The sequence below is a fragment of the Prunus mume genome, linkage group LG5, assembly GCF_029339155.1.
Source record: "Prunus mume cultivar Tortuosa linkage group LG5, ASM2933915v1, whole genome shotgun sequence".
NCBI classification, from domain to species: domain Eukaryota; kingdom Viridiplantae; phylum Streptophyta; class Magnoliopsida; order Rosales; family Rosaceae; genus Prunus; species Prunus mume.
Window position 1 is genome coordinate 26,318,272 of NC_142702.1, and position 21,899 is coordinate 26,340,170.

A 21,899-nucleotide genomic window follows, 5' to 3' on the forward strand; every position below is an offset into this window, starting at 1 on the left:
GGAAAAATAAGAGGGTAGGTAAGTAGCATTGCTCCTTAAATAACATTAAGCAGTGCACTTTTCTGCCACTCTTCTTCCCCTAGCCTCAGGTGCTCCTTTTTGTCAGATCTCCTACTCTCAAAGCCCAGAAATCAATCCCCAAGAAACAACAGCAACTCAAAGTTTTCTTGTTCTTTTCTTTAAAAGAGGCAGACACCCCCTTTTACTTGTTGTGCTTCTCTTTGACTCTGCCACACAAACTGTGCCCATTGACAGAGGAGAGGCATTTACCTATCGAATTTGGCTGCGTCTGAGTTAAGTCTTCTTCAAGTTTCAGTATTTAAGGCAACTGCCAAACTGACAATCTTTGTGAAACGCTAATACAAGTGGCAGTGGCACTGCTTCTGCATGCTTCTCTGGTTTCTTTCGTTGAAAGGGAAAACGAGATAAAGCACTCTCTCTCCCGACTGAGGAGTTGAAGAAAGTAAACGATTTGCGAAGAGCCTGACATTTGTCCAATTTCCATAAAAAGCTTCTCAGCCTTTCCTCCTGCTTCCTCATTATAAATCTCAAACAAACTCTCTTTTCCCAACAAGGTAACTGAAACCTCTCAGACTTGGGTACCTTTCTCTCTACTTGGTTTACAGGAAAATGACTTTTCTTTTTGTTTGCTTTTCCTTTATTTCTTTTCACAAATTTTCATCCACATAAATTTTTATTTTGTTTTGAGTTGAGCCCTCTGTTTTTGCCTTTTTTGGTTTAACTTGTTGGAGTGATTAATCTGTCTGCTACATGTTGCAGATCTATTTCACCTGTCAACAATGCAACCTCAGAAACAAGCAGAGGAGGCCATAGTCTCAAGCTTCAACCAGACTGATCATCATGATGACAGAGAGGAAGAAGAAGGACCAGATCATCCGTCTGCTTTTAGCCTCACAAGCTTTCTCTGGCATGGTGGCTCCGTCTATGATGCCTGGTTCAGCTGTGCATCAAATCAGGTAAATTTAACAAAAACCCAAGTCACAATTCGAATATTGAAGTACTATCTTTGAGTTATCTCTCTGATAATTGAACATTCTTCTGTTCTGATGGGTTTTGATGAAAAACAAAAAACAGGTTGCTCAGGTTCTGCTCACTCTGCCATACTCTTTCTCTCAACTGGGCATGCTTTCAGGCATCATATTCCAAATTTTTTATGGTATTTTGGGAAGCTGGACTGCTTATCTGATCAGTATTCTCTACGTTGAGTACCGAAGTCGAAAAGAAAAAGAAAATGTCAGCTTCAAGAACCATGTCATCCAGGTAAAGTAAACTAATTAGCTTCCAACATTTTTCACAATGCAAAACCATTTCCACTTGAGAAAGTTAAAAATGTAACCTCTTTCTTTAAAAAAATTTGAGCAGTGGTTTGAAGTGTTAGATGGTTTACTGGGTCCATACTGGAAAGCCGTTGGATTGGCCTTCAACTGCACTTTCCTTCTCTTTGGATCTGTTATCCAACTCATAGGTTGTGCAAGGTCTGTCGTTTAAATACAACTTCTCTTTTCTATTTTATCTCAATCATGGGTTTTGTTCTGTTTAATGCATAATTAATCACTGATTTGGGTTTTTTAATGGGTGATTATGCAGCAACATATATTATATAAATGACAATCTGGACAAGAGGACATGGACGTACATATTCGGAGCTTGCTGTGCCACCACTGTGTTCATACCCTCTTTCCACAACTACAGAATCTGGTCTTTTCTTGGGCTTGGCATGACCACCTACACTGCTTGGTATATGACCATTGCAGCCATAGTTCATGGCCAGGTAATTAGTTTCATCAACGGTCCTGATTGTTCCAGAGTCATATCCTGTTCTTTATCCTCTGTTGGTTTCGACTCTGTTTCTTCTTCATAATATTTAAAACATGCTTTACAGGTTGAGGGTGTAATACACTCGGGACCAAAGAAAATGGTCTTGTATTTCACTGGCGCCACCAACATACTCTACACTTTCGGCGGCCACGCCGTCACTGTGTGAGTATTTAGTTTCATTCTATTTTTATTGTTTAATTTGAAATAAGATAATCATGATGTTCCCTCTTTTTTTCAATTTTTTTTTTCCAGAATGGTTTTCTTTTTTACACAGTGGCCGTATTCATTATGCAGCTTTTGCTTGCCATTAATGGGTTGGTGAGAGAAGAGAATATCATGACAAGAAAATGAAAATGACAGAATAAAACTCGAATAAGATGGTGATTGTGCACCTTGTGGTGTATATTAAAAAATATATTCTCATTTACGTTATAGATAATCTTGACTTTGTGTCACTGACAAATCTATTTAGTACACCTTACCATTGAATTAAGAAAAATAATCTTTCTGCTATATATTCTTAATCATAAAGTCTAATTTCTTTATTATAAAGCTTTTAGGTAGATAGGGAAAAACAAAAAACAAAAAACAGAACTCTCTGTTCTAAAAGCACTTTAGTGCAATTGTGGTGGGTAAGCTCTGTATCCAGATTAGATTTTTACTGCAGGATCATGTTATTGTTTGCAGTGAAATTATGCATGCAATGTGGAAGCCTCAGAAGTTTAAGTATGTCTATCTCTTTGCTACCCTCTATGTATTCACTCTCACCCTTCCATCTGCAACTGCTGTGTACTGGGCCTTTGGGGACCAACTCCTCACTCACTCAAACGCCTTCGCCCTCCTTCCCCGGAATAAATGGCGCGATGCCGGGGTCACCTTGATGCTCATTCACCAGGTGATGATCCTTCTCAAGACTCTAATTGTTTGTACATGTTGTTTCCTAGCCATTTTGCCACTTCGCTAATAGAACATGTAGAAAGTTGTTATTGCCTAAGCTTATAATGGTTTGCTGCTTTCAATTCATAGGCATAATTGTCAAGCAGGGGATTGATTGAGAACATTTTGAAGGTGCTGATGTAATTTTTTCTCATGTGGTTGGCATGTTACAGTTTATCACATTTGGGTTTGCTTGTACGCCTTTGTATTTTGTGTGGGAGAAAGTCATAGGAATGCATGACACCAAGAGCATATGCTTGAGGGCTCTTGCCAGGTTGCCTGTGGTGATACCAATTTGGTTCTTGGCCATCATATTCCCCTTCTTTGGTCCCATTAACTCAGCTGTTGGGTCTCTTTTGGTCAGCTTCACTGTCTACATCATCCCCGCCTTAGCCCATATGCTCACTTTCAGATCTGCAACTGCTCGTCAGGTAATGCTCCAATCTAGCCTCATTAGAGAACAGGGCACTCTGAGCCTTGTTTCATGGAATATACAGTTTTACTTCTATGGTAATCCTTGGAAGTTGAAAGTGACTTCCAATGCAACAGGCTGGTTTTTTCCCCCACAAGTTTTATTAATGGTTGGGATTTAAATGTTTGTGTGACCTGGATAAGGTTGGTGAAATTTCCTTTTCTTGCAGTGTGTGGTGCCTTTCACACTTATTCTGATCTTGTAATAAATTAGGCCATACTCACCTCTTTGATTAAGTTGGCCCTACGTACCCACATTATTGGTCATAGTCTTTAGTCCTAACTAGCTCACAATGAGGCATGTGATCTGATCCAACACATTATGTCTGCAACTCATTTAATCATACAGCTTTGCAGAAAATTACATTACTAAACTGCAATCGGGTAATTTTAATGTGTGCAGAATGCGGCAGAGAAGCTTCCATTCTTCCTCCCGAGCTGGACGGGGATGTATGTGGTGAACGCATTTATAGTGGTGTGGGTGTTCATAGTCGGCTTCGGATTTGGAGGGTGGGCTAGCATGACCAACTTCATCAAGCAAGTTGACACTTTTGGGTTGTTCGCCAAGTGCTACCAGTGCCCTCCCAAAGTCTCAGCCTCCCCACCAGTACATCACTAAGTTCTCTTTTGTATCACTCTCAGGGAGGCATCAGCATCTCTCCCCCACAATGGTTGTGCTGTATCAGCCTTGTCATTCTGTGTAGCCTCTATAAATATCAGTACATTATTGTGAATGGTGAATTCGAGTCGGAGATGTTTTCTTTTCTGTTTCCTTGTTTGTTTTTATATGTGTTTCTATCTAATCAACTATGCTAGTGCAATCAATTATCAAAGGCCATTGCTGATTTTAATATAAACATGGTGCCTACAAATTTTCAAAAGACTACCCCTTGATTATAAGAGAGAACCCAATCCGGGCATCTGATGATGTGACTCACATGGCTACCACATTCACTTCTGTTTATCATCAAACACCTTTCCATGCGAGCCCACATGAACCCAAAACGTATTATGTATTGTGATGATGAAGAATCTGAAATTAATCTCCTTTCACTTCCTCTATTTTTTTTTCTTTTTTTCCTCGATCACATGAACCCAATTCACGCTTGTCATTTTGCCGCCTAATTTTGTTGCGTATGATATAGGTTTGACTGGTCAAACTTCAATGGTGGGGGCTACTTTGATGATGTGGAATGGGAGTGCAACTCAGCAGTGACATGGACATGTTTGAGGGTCAACTCAAAATCTGTTACGCATGTCCAAAGTCTTGAGTAGGACTGTCTCATACAGCGTTTCATCACTCACAAAGAAGTGAGTTTGGATGTGAGACGCAGGGTTGCCGCATGAGTTAGCTCTACTTTACTCGAGATTTTCTCTATTCTCATCCTTACTCGAGATTTTCTCTCTTCTCATCCTCCAAAATGTCACATACTTGATGGGGTTGCGCATCTATAATTTAATTCTTGTTGAACCATTTTTGGGTAACAACAAAATCAAAGTTCATAATCCAACTATGAAACCAAAACCCAAATCTCCTCTAAGCTCGGACTCTAATCTTGAGATGAAGCCGACCTCCAACTTGATGGGTTGTTCATAAGGTGCAGAACATGTTTTAGAAAGACTATAGCTTAGATGAAGTTTGGTTTTGATGTGATTTTGTGATTGGAACCAGTTCCTAACTTGCCTGTCTTTTATGTTTCACTCATTTTTACTTTCTTCCCACAGCTGTATCGTTTCCACGCACCATTGGATTATAAAATCATCATTGCATTTTGTTGTTGGCAATTAGTAATTAGCACATCGCAGTCGATCTCTTGTTTATTATGAATTGGTGCAATTTGCAAATGCATTTAATTGTGACATTAATATTTGCATTGCCGATTGCGCAGAGTTGGAAAAAAGGAGACTTTGAAAAAACACAAAGGAGAGAGAAATTTTGTAAAATAAGCAAAAATAGACAAATTTACCCTTATTTATTTTTGGATTTCCTAAAGAATCATTTACATTTGCATGCCTTTGATTTGAAAGTTGAGAGATTTTTCTGTCTTTTTCTAATAAACTTTGGCTTTTTTTAAAAGTGAAAATTTTCTTTTGGCTAAAACCTAAATTTACTTCATTGAGTCAGTGTCTTCAAAACTGAGTTATTATATTTGACACTAATTGTTCATGCTTATTATTCCATTGGCGGGTCATGTCTTGTCAAGTATTGGTCAATCCTATCACACAATTTAAGACATAATCAGAAGGTGAAAAATGACATGACTAATTTCATAGAGTGGTCAAACGAGCACCAAAAACCCAAAATTACGTTTTCCTTTTTTATAAACAGTAAAGAGTAGAAAGTCACATATGGCATATAAGTTGGAATGAAATGAACAATCATTTTTTTTACTGTTGAAAGTTTATATAGCATTTTTAACATATCGGTCGGAAGATGTTCTGTTATGCAATTCATTATAAAACATTGAATGTGGTGAATTGTGGAATTGAAGCCAACTTAAAGAAGTAAAGAACCAAGGTGCAGAGTGTGTTAATAATGGGGACTTTGCTTTTTCTTTCTTTTTAGGTGAAGATTTAACTCTAGACATCTATGAAGTTTTATGTTAAGCAATTATTATATCCTCATTGCTAGATAACCGAGCTTAAAGCCCAAACATATAAGAAGTTGGGGCTAGCCCAGCATAGGAACAAACACAACCGGAAGCCCAATACAATTGAGCAGTTGAGCTTGGATTTAGCTTTAGTTTATATGTTTAAATATGCATTTTTGTTTTAGTACTCCCAAAATTTATTTCAAATGGGTTTCTAAAACACTTGATAAGCAATGATCAGATTCTCCCCTGGATTGAAGTGTATTTGGAGGAATTTTCAGGGTACTCAGTTCGCAGCTTACCTATCTCTCCAAGTTCCTTTGCTGGTTTCCATTTCGAGTAAAAGCAAATAGTAGCTGATTTGGGCCACTCTGTTCGACTGAGCGTGACAATGGCTAGAGGACGACCCAGAAAGGTTTGGCCTTTTTTAATTTTCTCACACTTTCTCGCTAGTCAAGCGGGCACCCTCTTCGTCCTACTACCCCATCATCCTTTTCTTTCCCAAGTTTATGTTTGTCTTTCCTAATTCCTTTTCGGATGGTTCAGTCCGACCATGCATTTGTTTGGCCATGCTTCTCACATTTTCTTTTATGTTTTTTATAACCTTTTTTAGAAAAGTCAAGTTTTTGTTCAGCTGATTTCTCACACGTTTTTTGTTTTATTTTATACTCCACTTCATATTTGCAGAGGGATTCCCGCATGGATGCAGCCATTGATGCTATGACCCGTGAAATGGGTTTTGACGAGAGACTAGTTCGTGCCACAGTAAAAGAGCTACTGAAGGTGGTTTCATTGTTTTCTGAGAGTTTTGGGTTCTGGGTTTTGTTTGACGTATCAAAAGGTTTTGCTTTCAGGTTTATGGAGTGCGAGGATCTCCAGAGCAAGGATGGCCCTTTATCGAAGAGTTTTCTTATAAACTCCTAATTGAGCAGCTTCTTGAAAAACAACAAGATGGTGCTGAAAATAGGGTAAGTTGATTGCTTGTTATTGTTGTGTGCTAAAGTTGCTTCGTTTGTTGTACAATGTGCTGGGGGAAAATTGGGGCTTCTTGCTGCTTTGAGATTTATTCTTCCTACTCTCTTCGATTTGGCGTTCTTATTGGGTTTGTGGCTTCAGACAAAGACGTTATCTTAATCACATTAATTTGGTTGCCTGGTGAATATAACAATTTTAAATCTCACATTCGAGCAAGACCTGTACCTCTTACTATTTCTGAGCTTCGTACTCTACTTCTTGCTGAAGGAAGTGATCTGAATAGAGCTGCATCTGTCATGAACACACCACTCCTTACTGCTATGATGGCAAAGACCTAAGTTAACCCCTGTTCATCAAACCCAAGGTTCTCCATATTCTCAGGATCAGAGTTATCAGCATCCGACTCCAGATCACAGTTAGTCTAATAGTACTTCAGGTTATAATGGTTCGTCTTCTAATAGACAATGGAATTCCAGAGGTGGTTCTCAGGAAACAGGTATTACAGAGGCTGGAATAACTTCAGAAACAGATATAATAAGAGTAGACATGGTAGCAGTTCATATGGTAATTCCACTTACGGTTCAGGCCAATTTTTCTATCAACCTGGTTACCTGGTGGTCATTATGGTAATTCATGTGGTTCTGGTTTTCAACACCCTGGTTCTTTTTTGGCCCATCACAGTGTACCTCATAGTCAATATTATGTCCCTCCACATTCTGGCCCTAGAATTCTTGGTTCATCTACTATATGCCCTACTGCATCACCATGGCAGTCTCCTACTCAGTCCTTTCAATCTACTATAAGATTCATTTCACAGAAAAATCAAAAGCCTGAGTTTTCTATCCTGTTTTCTCTCTTCGTTTCTACTTGATGTTTTAGTGAGATTGCACTATTTTTATGCCTTGAACAGCATTCCCGGTGTTATTTTGGTTTTCACCTTGACTTGTGTTGCTCTTAATTGTATAAAATTAGTCATAATACTGGTTTGAACTCTTTGAAGGATGCCTGCTCCACAAGCCGATGCAGCTCCACCAGACAATGCTGTTCCACCAGACGATGCTGCTCCACTAGATGATGCAGCTCCATGATGATGCTGCTCCGTATGATGATGCTGCTCAGCATGTTGATGCTGCTTCGATGTTGATGCTGCTTCGCATGTTGATGCTGCTCCGCATGATGATGCTGCTTCGCATGTTGATGCTGCTCCGCATGATGAGCATGATGATGCATCAGCAGCAGTAGGGCCCTCAAGCATTGTTATTCTACCTACCTTCTCAGGGGCTGTGGACAGCAAATTGCAGACTCAGGATGCTTGTGACTGTACATCACAGACTAATGGACTTATTCATGCATCACTGATTAAGATTACAGGTAAATGATTGTCTAATTATTCCTAAATATTTATGGATGTTACAGCTTCAGCCATGGGCAGTTTTCATTCATACTCTTATCATTTCAGTTCCACTCCTTTATGAATGTGCACTTGTTTTGCAGGTGCCAAGGAGTGTCTCCCAGTAGATACTCTTGCACTGCGGAGGTGTAAACCTTGCTATGGCTGGGCTTTTAGCAATGATGGGGAAGGTCCTGTGGAACTACAATCGGATCCATTGGCAGAGTCAGGTAAATTACTTATCAGGCCAGCTGAGAAGAGGAAGCGCAAGTCAGGGTGGGATGTGAGACCTGAAGATGTGCAAAGCTCTTTCGCTTTGATGTCGTAGTTATAATATGTATAAATAGGTGTCTCGTCTAGAAATCACATATTTTGGTGACACTGATACTAGATTATTCAAATATGGTGTTGTGGCAGTCATAGATATCATGCCGATATTCGATGCTAACCAGTGCAACTCTAGAGAAGAGAATGCACATTTTGGAAAGCCATTGGAACCCAAATTACATTCACAAGAAGATAGTGAAAGATTGTGGGTGCTTTTGTCAATCAGTGCTTATGTAAATGATCTGATTGGTGTTTTTATGTTCTATATTTTGTCGTTGCACTTATTTTTCCATCTTAAAATTCAGACTTTCGTTTAATTTTGATTTACAAGAAGATCAAGGAAAAGAAGAGAAAAATTGTCACACTGCTTAAGAAGACAACTATTGAAACACTTCTGTGCTATGTTTCCTTCAAGTTTGATTAAAAACCTCACGACACTTTGACAGTGTGTGTGAGCAAACCCCCTTCCCCAATGTCGAGTATTAAAAAAAAAAATCATATAATAAAGATAAAATTGATAAGGAGAAAAGGATTTTCCTTTGAAACTTCCTTTTTTGGCGAAATCAAATAATTTATTTAGGGACTTTATTTATTATGCTCGAATGATCCTGATTCGTAATCCGAGTTTCAAATTTCAATAAATAAACAAAAAGAAATAAAAGATATCATTACGCGCGTATTTATCCCAACGAAACGGAAAACAGATATTTCCTCTGCGTTTGTATGCTTCTGTGAGGATAAGACCCCTTCGCCTCATCGACACTCCGAAGCTTCAAAGTTTCAAACGAAAGATTCTCAGACTATAAACCCTCGTTATCTCAGTTTCAATGGCGCTAGGATTTCAACTGAATTAGAGCTTCTCGCTGACTATCTTTCAATTGAAATGAACTTGTCGACAACTTTTCGCGGGAATTTCGTCCCCTTATCGCAGTGCAGCTCTTGCTGCGATCTTCGTATTCAACCTTATTTGGCTGCTTCGACGGGTTCTTGGCGAAAACGGCACCGTCGTAGAAGCAGTTTGAAGCTCTACCAGGTTTCGAGGTAAGGTTCTTTGTATGAGCTCATCAAATAATTATTTTGTTTTCTTCTTCTTATTTGGAATCTGATTATAGTGCGAAATTTAGAAATTTGAGGAAGCAAGAGGTTGTTTGTAGATTGAGTGAGACGCAGACCGAACCAGATAGCAATAATGATGAGGTGCAATTTCAATTTTATTATTGTAAGTGTTGATTTCTCAGCATTAGTATGTTTCTCATTCATCTTGATATTGTAGGAAAAAGAAGTAAATGAAAATGAAGGTGGAGATTCTGAGGAACCCCATCTTGATTCTCAGCCAATAGTTGTAGACCAAATAAACAATGATGCTGAAACTAAGGCTGAATTTGGTGTGCAGGTACTGTCAGTCATTGAAAAACTCATCTTCCCTTTACATCTTGGAGTTTCTAGATTCACTTCTTAATCATAATTACTTATTGACTCCCATTCACTGGTAATACATGAAAATATTGACCTTTGGTGGTCCTGCATGAAATCCTGTCATAAAATTGTCCTTCAGATATCGGTCTCCCAACAGAAGAGGCCACCGGCCTGAGAGTTGTTCTCTCATAAATTATTCAATCTTTCTCTACTACAGACAGTGACGATAAATAATTTATTTTGATGAGCAGGGTATTCAAATTAGCTCTGTTGATACTTAATGCGCTATGGTTGTGTTTGAAACAGGATGTTGATAATAATGTAGAAGTTTCTAGTGGATCACCTCTGCCAGGTGTGAAGGTGATTATGAAGTTCTTTAATTTTCCTATATGAGAACATACATCTTCCTTTCATCTCTTCTTTTAACATCTTCTTTTTAATAATTTCTTAAACAGCCACAGCAGGGTGAATCAATCCGGATTCCAAAGGAAACACTTGATATTCTTAAGAACCAAGTTTTTGGCTTTGATACTTTTTTTGTGACAGCCCAGGATCCATATGAGGTAAGTTGACTGGTTAAATTTCATTTTACCTTTTTATGTCTATATCATTACTGGAAAGAAGTGAAAAAGAAAACTTGGATAATGACAATATGGATGGGTGGTAGGAACTTTTACATGCTTATCTGTGGACTTAAACTATCCTACAGAAAGGATTGAAAAAACGCTGATAATATAGCAAGCGTTTGAAATCTTATGATATGCTTTCTAGCCCGTGTGGTTGTACATCTCCGATTGTTGTGTTACTTCTGCCAGGCTGGAGTACTATTTAAAGGAAACCTGCGAGGAGTGGCTGCCAAAAGTTACGAAAAGATATCAAAGAGAATGCAGGTATATTTCTGTACTTCTTTAGTTTCACTGTTCAAATTTATGATCGATTCCTTGTTAACATCTGCACAATCTGTTTTCAGGATAAGTTTGGGGATGAATATAAGCTTTTCCTTCTAGTCAATCCTGAGGATGATCAACCAGTGGCAGTTGTAGTTCCACAAAGGACATTACAGCCAGAGTCAACTGGTGATTATTTAGCTACTGCCCTGTTACGGGATTTCCATACGGGATTTCCATGGAAATTGTAGGCAGAAATCATTTTCTAAAGCTCACAATTTGTTACAATGATGGATTTGGTGTCAATCTTGCAGCGGTCCCAGAATGGTTTGCAGCTGGTGCTTTTGGATTGGTCACATTGTTCACTCTACTTCTTCGAAATGTTCCTGAATTGCAATCCAATTTACTGTATGCAATTTTTTTTTCCTCGTATCCTCATTATGCTAAGTAAATATAAATTATTATTTTTCTATGATCTTTTATCCTCACATTGTTATCTTCTTATTTATCTATACCCTTAGATATATATACTTTTGAATATAGAGCACGCTCATGATCTGAAATACTTTAGGAGATTTTTCTCTCTGCTAATTTGTTTGAAACAGACGTCTGCATGATGTCATGCCCCCCTTTTCCCTTGTCCTCTTCCACAAGCCTCCTCCATCTCACTTTTGTCCTTGTTGATAAAGTTTACTTAAGAAAATTGCTAATTTAGTTTTCTTTCCCTAAATTTTAAGTTATGGTTTCTAATATGTTGGTTTTTTAAGCGTTTATTTTAAATTTTGAGAAGACTACCTGGGACAACATTAATTGTTTCTTTTTGCTATTTGACGTCGTTTTTTTTAATGTCCCAGGTCAGCTTATGATAATCTTGAACTGTTAAAGAATGGTCTACCGGGAGCCCTTGTAACTGCATCTGTTTTGGGGATACATGAGCTCGGCCATGTTTTAGTTGCAAAAAACACTGGAGTCGTGCTTGGAGTGCCATACTTTGTCCCTAGTTGGCAGGTGAATTTCATAAGAAGATGTGCCCCCCCACCCTTTTTATGAGACAAGTTGCATAGATGTAAATATCTGTTTGTATTGTATGTGTGCATGTAAGGCGGATTACATCTGGAATCATCTACCTGTTTTTGGAGAATGATGTTGCTTTTGGAATGCTAGTCTTGTCATAAGTTGAAAGAGCTGCTAGGAGAAGTATAGAAATGATAATTTAATGTACAAAATGTATGGTGTATCACGAGGCAGACATTCTTGCTTTTAGGTGTGCGTACTGATCCATTTCAATTTTCTTTTCTAATGAGCTTTTTGCTGGCAGATAGGCTCTTTTGGTACAATTACAAGAATTATAAATATTGTACCCAAGCGTGAAGATCTTCTGAAAGTTGCAGCAGCAGGACCATTGGCTGGATTTTCCTTGGGTTTTGTTCTTTTGCTTTTAGGGTTCTTCTTACCACCTAGCGATGGTATCGGTGTTGTTGTCGATGCTTCTGTTTTTCACGAGTGCTTTCTTGTGGGGGGTATTGGTAAGCACTTTATTTTAGAGATAAATGGCATGTAGATGCTTTATGTGATAAATAATGTGCTTGCATGTTCAAGTGTGGCTGAATCTTCCACAGCTCTTAGAATAGTGGATTATTTTAACTTTTCATTTCAATCACCAAATCTGATTATGTGGGGAGTTGACTTTATTTCAGCAATCAAAATCAGGGCTTTGTTTCCTTAAGAGAAGATATTGACTCTGACATTTTATTTTCTTTTATAGCAAAGCTTCTTCTTGGTGATGCGCTCAAGGAAGGCACTCCCATATCTCTTAACCCTCTGCTGCTATGGGCATGGGCCGGACTCGTTATCAATGCCATTAACAGCATTCCTGCAGGAGAGCTTGATGGGGGGAGAATTTCTTTTGCCATATGGGGCAGAAAGGTATGCAGCCATTTCAAGTTCATTCAATTTACAACTTAAACTGGAAGCTTGAAGTTGGAAATCTGATGTAAAATAATACTGATGATGGGTCTTTTCATATGACAGGCTGCAACTCGCATCACAGGTGCCTCAATTGCGCTGCTAGGATTATCATCACTAGTTAGTGATGTGGCATTTTATTGGGTAGCTCTGATATTCTTCTTACAGAGGGGTCCGATTGCTCCCCTCTATGAGGAGATCACAGATCCTGACGATAAGTATGTTGGCCTTGGCGTATTAGTTTTGTTATTGGGGTTGCTGGTATGCTTGCCTTACCCCTTTCCCTTCACAGAGGAAGTGATTACAAGTTTCTAAGGGAAAACTGACTCGTGCATACATTTGGCTCAGATTCTAGTTGACACATACAACATCCTTATATAGCATGTAGTTGTTCTTCAAATGATTCACTTGAATTATTATTATTTATTAATAAAAGTGATTTTAAATATATATATAAAAAAATATAAAAAAAACCTTGTGTAGCACATTTTGGTGTATACAATGAATCTATCATAAGAGAGTTGTATAGAGACCTACCTACGCCTAACAAAATTTCAGGTAAAATAATAGAAAATATGGACACCATTTTTTTTTCTTCTGCTTTTGTTTTTAGTTTTCGCCAAAAAAGAAAAAGAACATGCCTTCAAAAATTAAAAACGCTTTTCAGATGTTGGCAGTGGAACTGGCAAAGTGAATAAACTCTAAAGGGGATCCCAAGGGACAATTTGTCATTGGTTGTGCTCGATTCCCTCATTAGGGGACCACAGACAGACATATATGATATATATAGCAAAACCATGGCAACTCTGAAATTTGAGAGCGACATTGTTTTTAATGATTGCAACTCCAAAAAATAATAATTCGAAAATCATCAAACCCAGTTCGTCTGACTGCGTTATAACTAAAAACTGTTTCTCAAAATCAATACTAATTTATTTTTGCAAGCGACAATTACTCGATAATTACGAAAAATGATATATTCTAGCTAATGTTTAATTTATACCACCCTTAAAAATGTAGGATGCATTCTATAAGGGTAGGGTAGGGTAGGGGTAGGTAGGTGACTATTTGCTTTGATATTGGATAAGTATTTTCCTGTTTTGTTGGATAAGATTAGTCCCTCCTATACACTGTGCTTTGCCTTCTCCATGTACGTTCAATTGCCATAACAATATTTGGCATGTGACTCGTATATCCAAAAATATGATTCTTAATTGGCATTGAAATGTACCATTTATTTCTTCCCTCATTAAGGAAATATGTAACCATCTATTTGCCAAAAAAAATGTTGCCTATTCAGATTTCAGATTCAGAAACTTGGCACCATGCACTAGGAAGAGAGGAGATGCATGGCCCCAAGGCCTTGGCTCCACAAAGCTTCCAAAGGGTATACTTCAAAATTTCAACAATTTGATTTAATTCATTCACGTACATGAATTGACAACTTTAAAATTCTAAATTCATTTCCCAATATTATTGAAAAAGATTCCGAGTTTGAATTCCCTTTCTGAATAATGAAAGAAAACGACCAACTCATAGTGCAGGACCATGATGTAAATTGAAAATGCCAAATCTGGGCAACAAAATCTGGTGACATTGATTGACGGAATCCCAACGCTCTGAAGCCTGATCTCACCTGTTTGCAAATTTTGCATGAAGTGGTTGGTGACAAACCAAATGGAGTAACTCAGTATCAAAAGGGAAAAAAAAATTCCCAAAGAGAAAATTTTGAGCATTCCCAAATGTAAATGAAAATTAAGGGAAAAAAAATCATTTAAAAGGCAACGAAAAAGACAAGGATAAATAAGAACAAACAGACTGTTACATGCACACACTTTTCTTGGTACTTGTCCAGTTTCAATAGTTGGACCCCATTTTTCGGAGAGAGCACGCCCCAGAGCACCACCACAAACACCGAAGAGAGAGAGAGAGAGAGAGAGAGAGAGAGAGAGAGAGAGAGAGACCCCATTTTTCCCTTGTAAGAATGCAAGCCCCGTGCATCTCTTGGCGTTTGGTTCCGGCAAGCCATCGGCTGTCTCCGGTTCCGGTCATCGGCATTTCGAGCAGAAGCTCGACTTCGCTTGCATGTGTCCCTAGAACGAAATGCTGCTCTCTCTCGAACCAGTCCTTAGGTTATTTGACCTTTCTCTGCTTTATTTCCACTGTTTGGTTGCTTAGAAAATGCGGGAAGTAGAGAACAAAAGCAAAAACAGACTTCCTCTTTTTTGTTTGTTTTAATTTACTTACGTTTTTTTGGTGCAGAAGAGAAGGGAAAGAAACGAAATTTATACTACTTAAGTTAATGTTACCAATTTCAAATGTCTTTCTTTTATGTGTATATTTGATTTGAAACAAAAGAAGAAAAGAATTAACATCAAGAACAAATTATTTTCTAATTGCTCCACTGTTTTGAGGGAGGCTTGATGGAATTGCAAAGGAAGAGTTTAGAAAATGGAAAGAAAGCAACCTCTTGTTATATATGTTTTGAGTCTAATTACGTAGAGCTTTGGTTCTAAGGGAATTTAATTTTTGTTTTATTCTGGTTGTTTAATGTTGATTTTCATTTGTCAGCTAATGATGTAAAGAAGTTTGAGGAAGCTTCAAAGAATGGAAATTTGGTTCCCCTTTCCAAATGTATTTTTTCTGACCAGCTCACTCCAGTTCTGGCGTACCGATGCTTGGTTAAGGAAGACGATCGAGAGGCTCCAAGCTTTCTCTTTGAGTCAGTGGAGCAAAACAATCAGGTTTCAATTCTGCTAAACATGCTCTGATATACTTATTTTTTTGAATTCATAGGTCTATTTGATTGTAAATCATAATTCAGTGTGGCATTGGATATACCAGGGGCGTTACAGTGTTGTTGGAGCTCAACCAACAATGGAAATCGTGGCGAAAGAAAATAAGGTGACGATAATGGATCATGAAGAAAGATGTTTGACTGAGGAGGTTGTAGAGGATCCAATGGCTATTCCAAGAAGAATCTCAGAGACTTGGAGTCCCCAGCTTATTGATGACCTTCCAGATGCATTTTGTGGTAAGAGAATTTTATAGGTTTTTATGATAATACCTTGCTAGGTATCATAGTTGTGATTAAGAGATTTTCTGCTAGATTGTATGCTACTGGAATTTCCAAATTCGTTTGTCAGATTCACTATGCTCAACCTAATATGGTTGTCTACAAGTATATGGAAAGTATAAAGCATTAAATTGTTGTATTGTCCCGTGAACAACGTACGTATATTTGACATCAGATGCATAGGAGAAAGTACATTGGTTGTCAATTTGGACTGACACCTGAGCCTTTGAAGCTACTTCACAATTTCAACTCTTATGTTATGAATGCAAGGATAACCACTCTATTGTGTGTGCCTAGAGAAGCTTTGGCAGTTGGCACTTACGCTACAGAGTGAAGTTACTTTGTGACATTGAAAAGTAGAGATATATCTCTACCCATATATGTACATATTTTTGTCAAAACTCTCTACCGCCTTCAATGGCTCTGCGCTATTTCTGAGTAATTTTAAATTTTGAATCCAATTGTTTCTTGCTCTCTGAAAGAATCTTACTAATTGCAGGCTTTCAGTTGATGAAAGCCAGCATTAACTAGATGCTGGACTGATACACTTCTTTATTTCTCATCTTTATCTAGAATCTACTACTAGGATCCATTTGGTTGGTCATATTTTGCATGCTGTAATTGGTGTTTCCTTTGTTATTCTAACAATAGTAGTTTCTCTTTACAGTTCCTAGAACCACACTTAATGAGAAACTGTTTATGAATAGGTGGCTGGGTCGGTTACTTTTCGTATGATACAGTTCGGTATGCGGAAAGAAGAAGACTGCCATTCTCAAAGGCCCCCAAGGATGACAGAAATCTTCCAGACATGCATTTAGGGCTGTATGATGATGTAATAGTATTTGATCACGTGGAGAAGGTACTATTCCGATGACAGAAATCTTCTTACACGAAGTTTGATATGCATACCTTTTCCTTATCTTTTTGCCATACATGCATTCTCTTCAAATATGACCGTAGACAGGTTTCATACATTCTGTTCTTAACAAGAAGGAAAGCAATTGATTCCTATCTATTCTTCAGATTCTCTTACATTCTTCCCAAGAATTTGGCTCATTAAGAGCCACATTAAAAAGGAGGCCTATGCCAAAATTTTCATTGCCAATTACCTATGAATGGTTTTCTCAAAATTGAGTGGTAATCTAATTACTATGACTCGGTTGTGGGTTGTTGAGGTTCTTATGAGCTTTAGTAACTTTCTTCACTTCAGAGAGTTTATGCAATTCATTGGGTGAGGCTAGATCGGTACTCCTCAGTTGAGAAAGCTTATACAGATGGAGTAGGACGTTTGGAGAAATTAGTGGCTAGAGTACACGACATTGACGTGTGAGTAACTGTTATACTTATTTTATCTATGAGTACATTTTCCTTTTGTAGTTTCATTTAGACCATATTGATCCGATTTCCAATTGTTAGCCCAAGGCTATCTCCAGGTTCCATGAATCTACATACTCGCCAATTTGGTCCTCCCTTAAAGAACTCGAACATGACAAGCGAGGCGTACAAGAACATAGTAAATCATGCAAAAGAACATATAGCCGCGGGGGATATTTTCCAGATTGTATTAAGTCAACGATTTGAACGCCGAACATTTGCTGACCCATTTGAAGTTTATAGAGCCTTGAGGACTGTAAATCCCAGTCCATATTTGACTTACTTGCAGGTTTGTGTCTTTTTCCTTGCGAATTTCTTTTTGGTTTGGCCAATATTTGTAAGTTTAGGATTACAATTTTTGGTGACTTTTTATCTATATCCACGTAGGCTAGAGGGTGTATCCTGGTTGCTTCAAGTCCAGAAATTCTAATGAGTGCAAAAAAGGTAAATATAACAAACAATTTTTATGCATTTGTTTAGTTTTCTAGTGTTTTTCCTTGGTGAAATGGGAATGTTCATATTTATAATGTGATAAACAGAAAAAGATAATCAATCGGCCATTAGCTGGAACTTGCAGAAGAGGGAAGACAACTGCAGAAGATCAAATGTTTGAAGAGCAGCTACTTGATGATGAAAAGCAATGTGCAGAGCACATCATGCTGGTTGATCTGGGTCGGAATGACGTTGGAAAGGTTTCTCTTAAACAATTACCTAATCTTGTGAACATTATTGTGCAATTACTCAACTTTCAGCTCTTCCTTAACTTATATATAATGTCTTGGTTGGATAAAAGTAATTGCAAGTCATCTTTCATGTTATGCATACTCCATTGTTGCTTGTTCAAGTTGATTATTGGAAACTAAAATGTCAAACTTTTTAAACTTGTATTGGTAATGTGGCTTGATATAGGTCTGCAAATTCGGCTCCGTGAAGGTAGATAGATTGATGGAAATTGAACGGTATTCCCATGTAATGCACATAAGCTCCACGGTAAGACTTTATGCCTTTAGATGATGTTAAGGGAATGACTTGTCACTGCAGTTCTCTGTACTTGTTCAAATTATGTGCGACATTAGGTTGCCAATGGAAGGAAATTGATGTATTGTTTGTGAAACCTTTTTTTTTTATTTTCCTTTTTAATAAATAAATTTCCGGCAACTTCCTCTTTCTCCGATTTGGTTGAGTTTGGGGTCGGTTAGGGCTTTTGTATTCCGACCTCTTCTCCTTCCTTTGATCACAATGTGCACTCAGATCCAAATGTGGTGGTTTCTAAATGTTCCATAGTTAAGGAAAAAATTACTTTTACAATCTGTTTTTGGTATAGAATTACTTAGAATCTGTTTCCAGTGAAAATATCACAATCTCTGGTGCAGGTTACGGGAGAGCTGCAAGATGATCTCAGTTGTTGGGATGCCCTTCGAGCTGCATTGCCTGTCGGAACTGTTAGTGGTGCACCAAAGGTTACCAGTTAACTTTTACTTCTTCCCTTTGCAATACCTTCCTAAAGTTTTAGAAATCTTCTCCTCAATCTTATCATCGTTTGTGATCTAATGTAGGTGAAGGCCATGGAGTTGATTGATGAGCTGGAGGTAGCAAGGCGTGGCCCGTACAGCGGTGGATTTGGAGCGGTTTCCTTTTCTGGTGACATGGACATTGCGCTAGCTCTAAGGACCATGGTGTTTACAACAGGATCCCGTTTCGACACATTGTACTCTTACAAAGATGCCAGCCAGCGCCGGGAATGGGTCGCCCATCTTCAAGCTGGTGCTGGTATTGTGGCTGACAGTGATCCCGATGACGAAAACCAAGAGTGCCAGAACAAAGCTGCTGGTCTTGCTCGTGCCATTGACTTGGCTGAGGCAGCATTTGTTGATCAATGATGTCTGTTTTGATGGCTCAAGTAGATGGAGCTGTGACCTTCAACAACGTGTTTATGAAGTTCTCAGGCACCCACAGTTAATGTCAACTTGTCAAGAGAAAGATAGTATACATAGTTCGTAATATGCGTTCAGTAACCAAAGGCAGAACTCTTAAAAGAGTAGGAATAATACGCATGATAGTGTATAATATTTACCTTTCAATATAATAAAAGGGTTCGGATTTAGAACTCAATTTAATGGATTGCCCCAAAAATTTTGAAATATCTGAATCTCCTTTCTAAATTCACCTCAAATCACAATTGGCTAAAAATATTTTATATTAAAAATATAAACCTGCATCTGATTTTAGCTCAAGTGGCGTGGTTTGGGTTTGCTTATGTTCAGGTCTTCAGGAAGGGGTAAAAAAAGATGAAAAGAAAAGCACCCATGTTTTTTTTCAAACATCCCTTGGCATGCATAATTTTTTGGTGAAGTGATCACCAATGGCTGTAGAAGACTCGACAACCTCAAAATCATGACTTGCAATCTAATAAAATATTGTTACGACTAAGAACAAAGAAAAAATAGGTCATTTGAATTCGACCAAGAGATGGCCAGCATTTATTTAACACCAACGCAATTCTTTGATCAGATTACTTGACTAAGATTTTCAGTATGGAATTAAGAGCAAAGACGGCTTGGTAATTAGGGTGAACTCTGAAGTCTGATCTACTAAGGCAGCTGCCGCAGGCTTGTGCTTACTGAGATTGCCAAACCGGCTTTGATTGCCTTCAAGGATGCCTGATGTTCTACTAATGGAATAACTCACTTGGCTTTGATTCATGCCGCCTCAGTTGCCAGCCAACATTGTCAGAGAGCGTCCTCAATCTAGAATTCCAGAGATGGGGGAACTGTTGACCCCTTGTGTAGGAATATGCTCACCCATGTTGCAAGAAATACACCCTTTCAGAAATAGCAATCTCTGCTTGCCGGCTGGGTTTACCTTAAAAAAAATCAAGGGGAGCTGTGTCGGGTTGGGCTATTCTCCATCAATCATATCCTACAGACAGACATCAAATCTAAATCAGAGAGCAAACATGTCATCTCTGTTGCTCACCACTTCACAAAGAGACCTCCTCATTTCACCACCTAATGCTTACAGACACTAAGCTGGCTAACTTTTGTAAAGAAATTCCACAGGAGCAATGCCACACAGCTCCAGAGAGGCTGTAAACCTCTTCGTGATTGTACTGACAAACAAGGGGAAGCCAAACCAGGCATGAAATTAGATGCTTTCCATTATCTAAATGCAGCACAAATATGACATCGATGAACAAAACCGATAACTTTCTTAAGGATTTCAACTTCCAACTCCATCCCAAAGTTAGAGTAACTAGAAACAATCAAATTCTAACCACTAGAGCAGCAGGTTTCCTCCGAACCCTTATAAGTAGAAACAATCAAATTTTGGGGAAGATTTCATCTGATGACTGCTCAGCTAAAATTCAGAAAGTCCACTATCTCTTAGAAACCTAATAATACTGAACAATTAAAGCTTCCATGGGGTGCTGAACTACAATCCTTAAGCACTGCCATAATCACAACCCACCTTGGATCACCAAAAAAATAATTGTAACATATTCAATGAGATTATGGGTCATTTATACTTCAAGCATACGAACTATCATGAAGTTTTCGAAGCACGCAATCGACTGAGTAAAGCAATTGGATCTTACTTGAAATTAATCAATCCAAACTGGATCAAATTTATCCCCAACATTAAACAACTTGTAACACTCAGTTTAATTGAATCAGAAATTGCAATAAACCCTTACAGTAAAGCAGCTCAATTTAACACCTAAAAGAAAAATCAAAAGCCAGAAATGGAAGGTAATTCAATTGACATCTGATCGTTACCAAACAAAGAGTTTAATTGCTGCAAAGACGAAGCACCATACGATCTGAAAATTCATTTACAGAAGATGAAACACAAACACATAACGAGTCCACCGAATTTTATGCACGTACAAAATTACAAGGGGTATGAACACGAGCGTCGGAGCTCTCACTCACCTATGGGCTATAGCTCTTTGGCTCACATCAGAGTAGTAATCTGACCAAATTGCCCCTTCCCCCATCACTTGTTGCTATCGTAATCGACGACCTCGGAGTCGGTGACGGACCTCGAGTGCTGCACTATGGACCGTCCGATCGAGTTGATCCAGTCCTCCTTCTCCTTCTCCGAGTCGGCGATGAAGTACATGGTGTCGGAGCGCGTGGACAGCTCGAACGCGTACTGCTTGTTGAGGACGTCCTCGGCTCCCTTGACTGTGAGGCAGGAAGCCACTGGGATCACGCCACGTGGGCTGGAGCCGCGGGTGACGGTTGAGTCCTTGAACCAGAAGAGCTTGCCTCGCTTGAGCACGAACCACCGGCGACGCCACGTCTTTATGTACTCGCCTTGCTTGGTCAACCAGCCGGTGCGTTCAGGGTTTAACCAGAACTCCACTCCGTCGTAGTCGTTGGGCTTCTCCGTCCGGCCCGTCGCGGCTCGCCATAGGCTCGCCATCGGACTTTGGGTCAGGTTCGGGTTGGCTTTCAGAAGCGCTGAATTGAATCGCTTGCGGACGGAACGGAACCGTAAAGGTAGGAGAATTATAAACAAAAATCTGTCCGTACCTGACCAAGAGAATTAAGATTTTAATCTTATATTTTTACTTAATTTTACATATTTTGGGGAACAAATGTGAATGTGGTAATGAATGATTTAGCCCATGAAGATTGTAAAATTGA

At 38.7% G+C, this 21,899-nt stretch overlaps 5 protein-coding genes across 6 annotated transcripts; 4 read left to right on the forward strand and 1 right to left on the reverse strand.

The window, feature by feature from the left end:
- Positions 1–4,012, forward strand: LOC103332759 (auxin transporter-like protein 2). The gene is made up of 9 exons (XM_008235511.2): positions 1–575; positions 781–977; positions 1,096–1,281; positions 1,384–1,496; positions 1,609–1,792; positions 1,904–2,001; positions 2,527–2,734; positions 2,949–3,206; positions 3,650–4,012. Exons 2-9 carry the CDS (start codon positions 801–803, stop codon positions 3,863–3,865), a joined length of 1,440 nt encoding a protein of 479 aa, XP_008233733.1. The 5' UTR covers positions 1–575; positions 781–800; the 3' UTR covers positions 3,866–4,012.
- A 2,036-nt stretch (positions 4,013–6,048) lies between these two features.
- Positions 6,049–8,813, forward strand: LOC103332760 (uncharacterized). The gene is made up of 5 exons (XM_089052441.1): positions 6,049–6,252; positions 6,525–6,620; positions 6,692–6,805; positions 7,946–8,183; positions 8,307–8,813. Exons 1-5 carry the CDS (start codon positions 6,229–6,231, stop codon positions 8,528–8,530), a joined length of 696 nt encoding a protein of 231 aa, XP_088908567.1. The 5' UTR covers positions 6,049–6,228; the 3' UTR covers positions 8,531–8,813.
- A 387-nt stretch (positions 8,814–9,200) lies between these two features.
- Positions 9,201–13,282, forward strand: EGY2 (ethylene-dependent gravitropism-deficient and yellow-green-like 2). Of its 2 annotated transcripts, none has more exons than XM_089053422.1 (12): positions 9,201–9,570; positions 9,642–9,726; positions 9,803–9,922; positions 10,252–10,305; positions 10,401–10,508; positions 10,761–10,835; positions 10,916–11,021; positions 11,147–11,240; positions 11,687–11,840; positions 12,151–12,358; positions 12,598–12,758; positions 12,864–13,282. In XM_089053422.1, the coding sequence occupies exons 1-12, from the start codon at positions 9,413–9,415 to the stop codon at positions 13,110–13,112; spliced, it is 1,572 nt and encodes a 523-aa protein (XP_088909548.1). In that variant the 5' UTR covers positions 9,201–9,412; the 3' UTR covers positions 13,113–13,282. The 2 variants fall into 2 exon arrangements, with proteins under 2 accessions (XP_088909548.1, XP_088909549.1); XM_089053423.1 differs by having other exon boundaries at positions 9,204–9,570; positions 9,654–9,726.
- Positions 13,283–14,623: 1,341 nt separating this feature from the next.
- On the forward strand, positions 14,624–19,380 carry ASA1 (anthranilate synthase alpha subunit 1). Its single transcript, XM_089052719.1, has 11 exons — positions 14,624–14,929; positions 15,369–15,541; positions 15,642–15,831; positions 16,581–16,732; positions 17,084–17,199; positions 17,290–17,536; positions 17,635–17,691; positions 17,787–17,939; positions 18,157–18,237; positions 18,621–18,707; positions 18,804–19,380. The coding sequence occupies exons 1-11, from the start codon at positions 14,782–14,784 to the stop codon at positions 19,125–19,127; spliced, it is 1,728 nt and encodes a 575-aa protein (XP_088908845.1). The 5' UTR covers positions 14,624–14,781; the 3' UTR covers positions 19,128–19,380.
- Positions 19,381–21,019: 1,639 nt separating this feature from the next.
- LOC103332764 (Pleckstrin homology (PH) domain superfamily protein) lies at positions 21,020–21,805 on the reverse strand. Its single transcript, XM_008235516.2, has one exon. It carries the CDS (start codon positions 21,673–21,675, stop codon positions 21,244–21,246), a length of 432 nt encoding a protein of 143 aa, XP_008233738.1. The 5' UTR covers positions 21,676–21,805; the 3' UTR covers positions 21,020–21,243.
- Between the last annotated feature and the right edge of the window lie 94 nt (positions 21,806–21,899).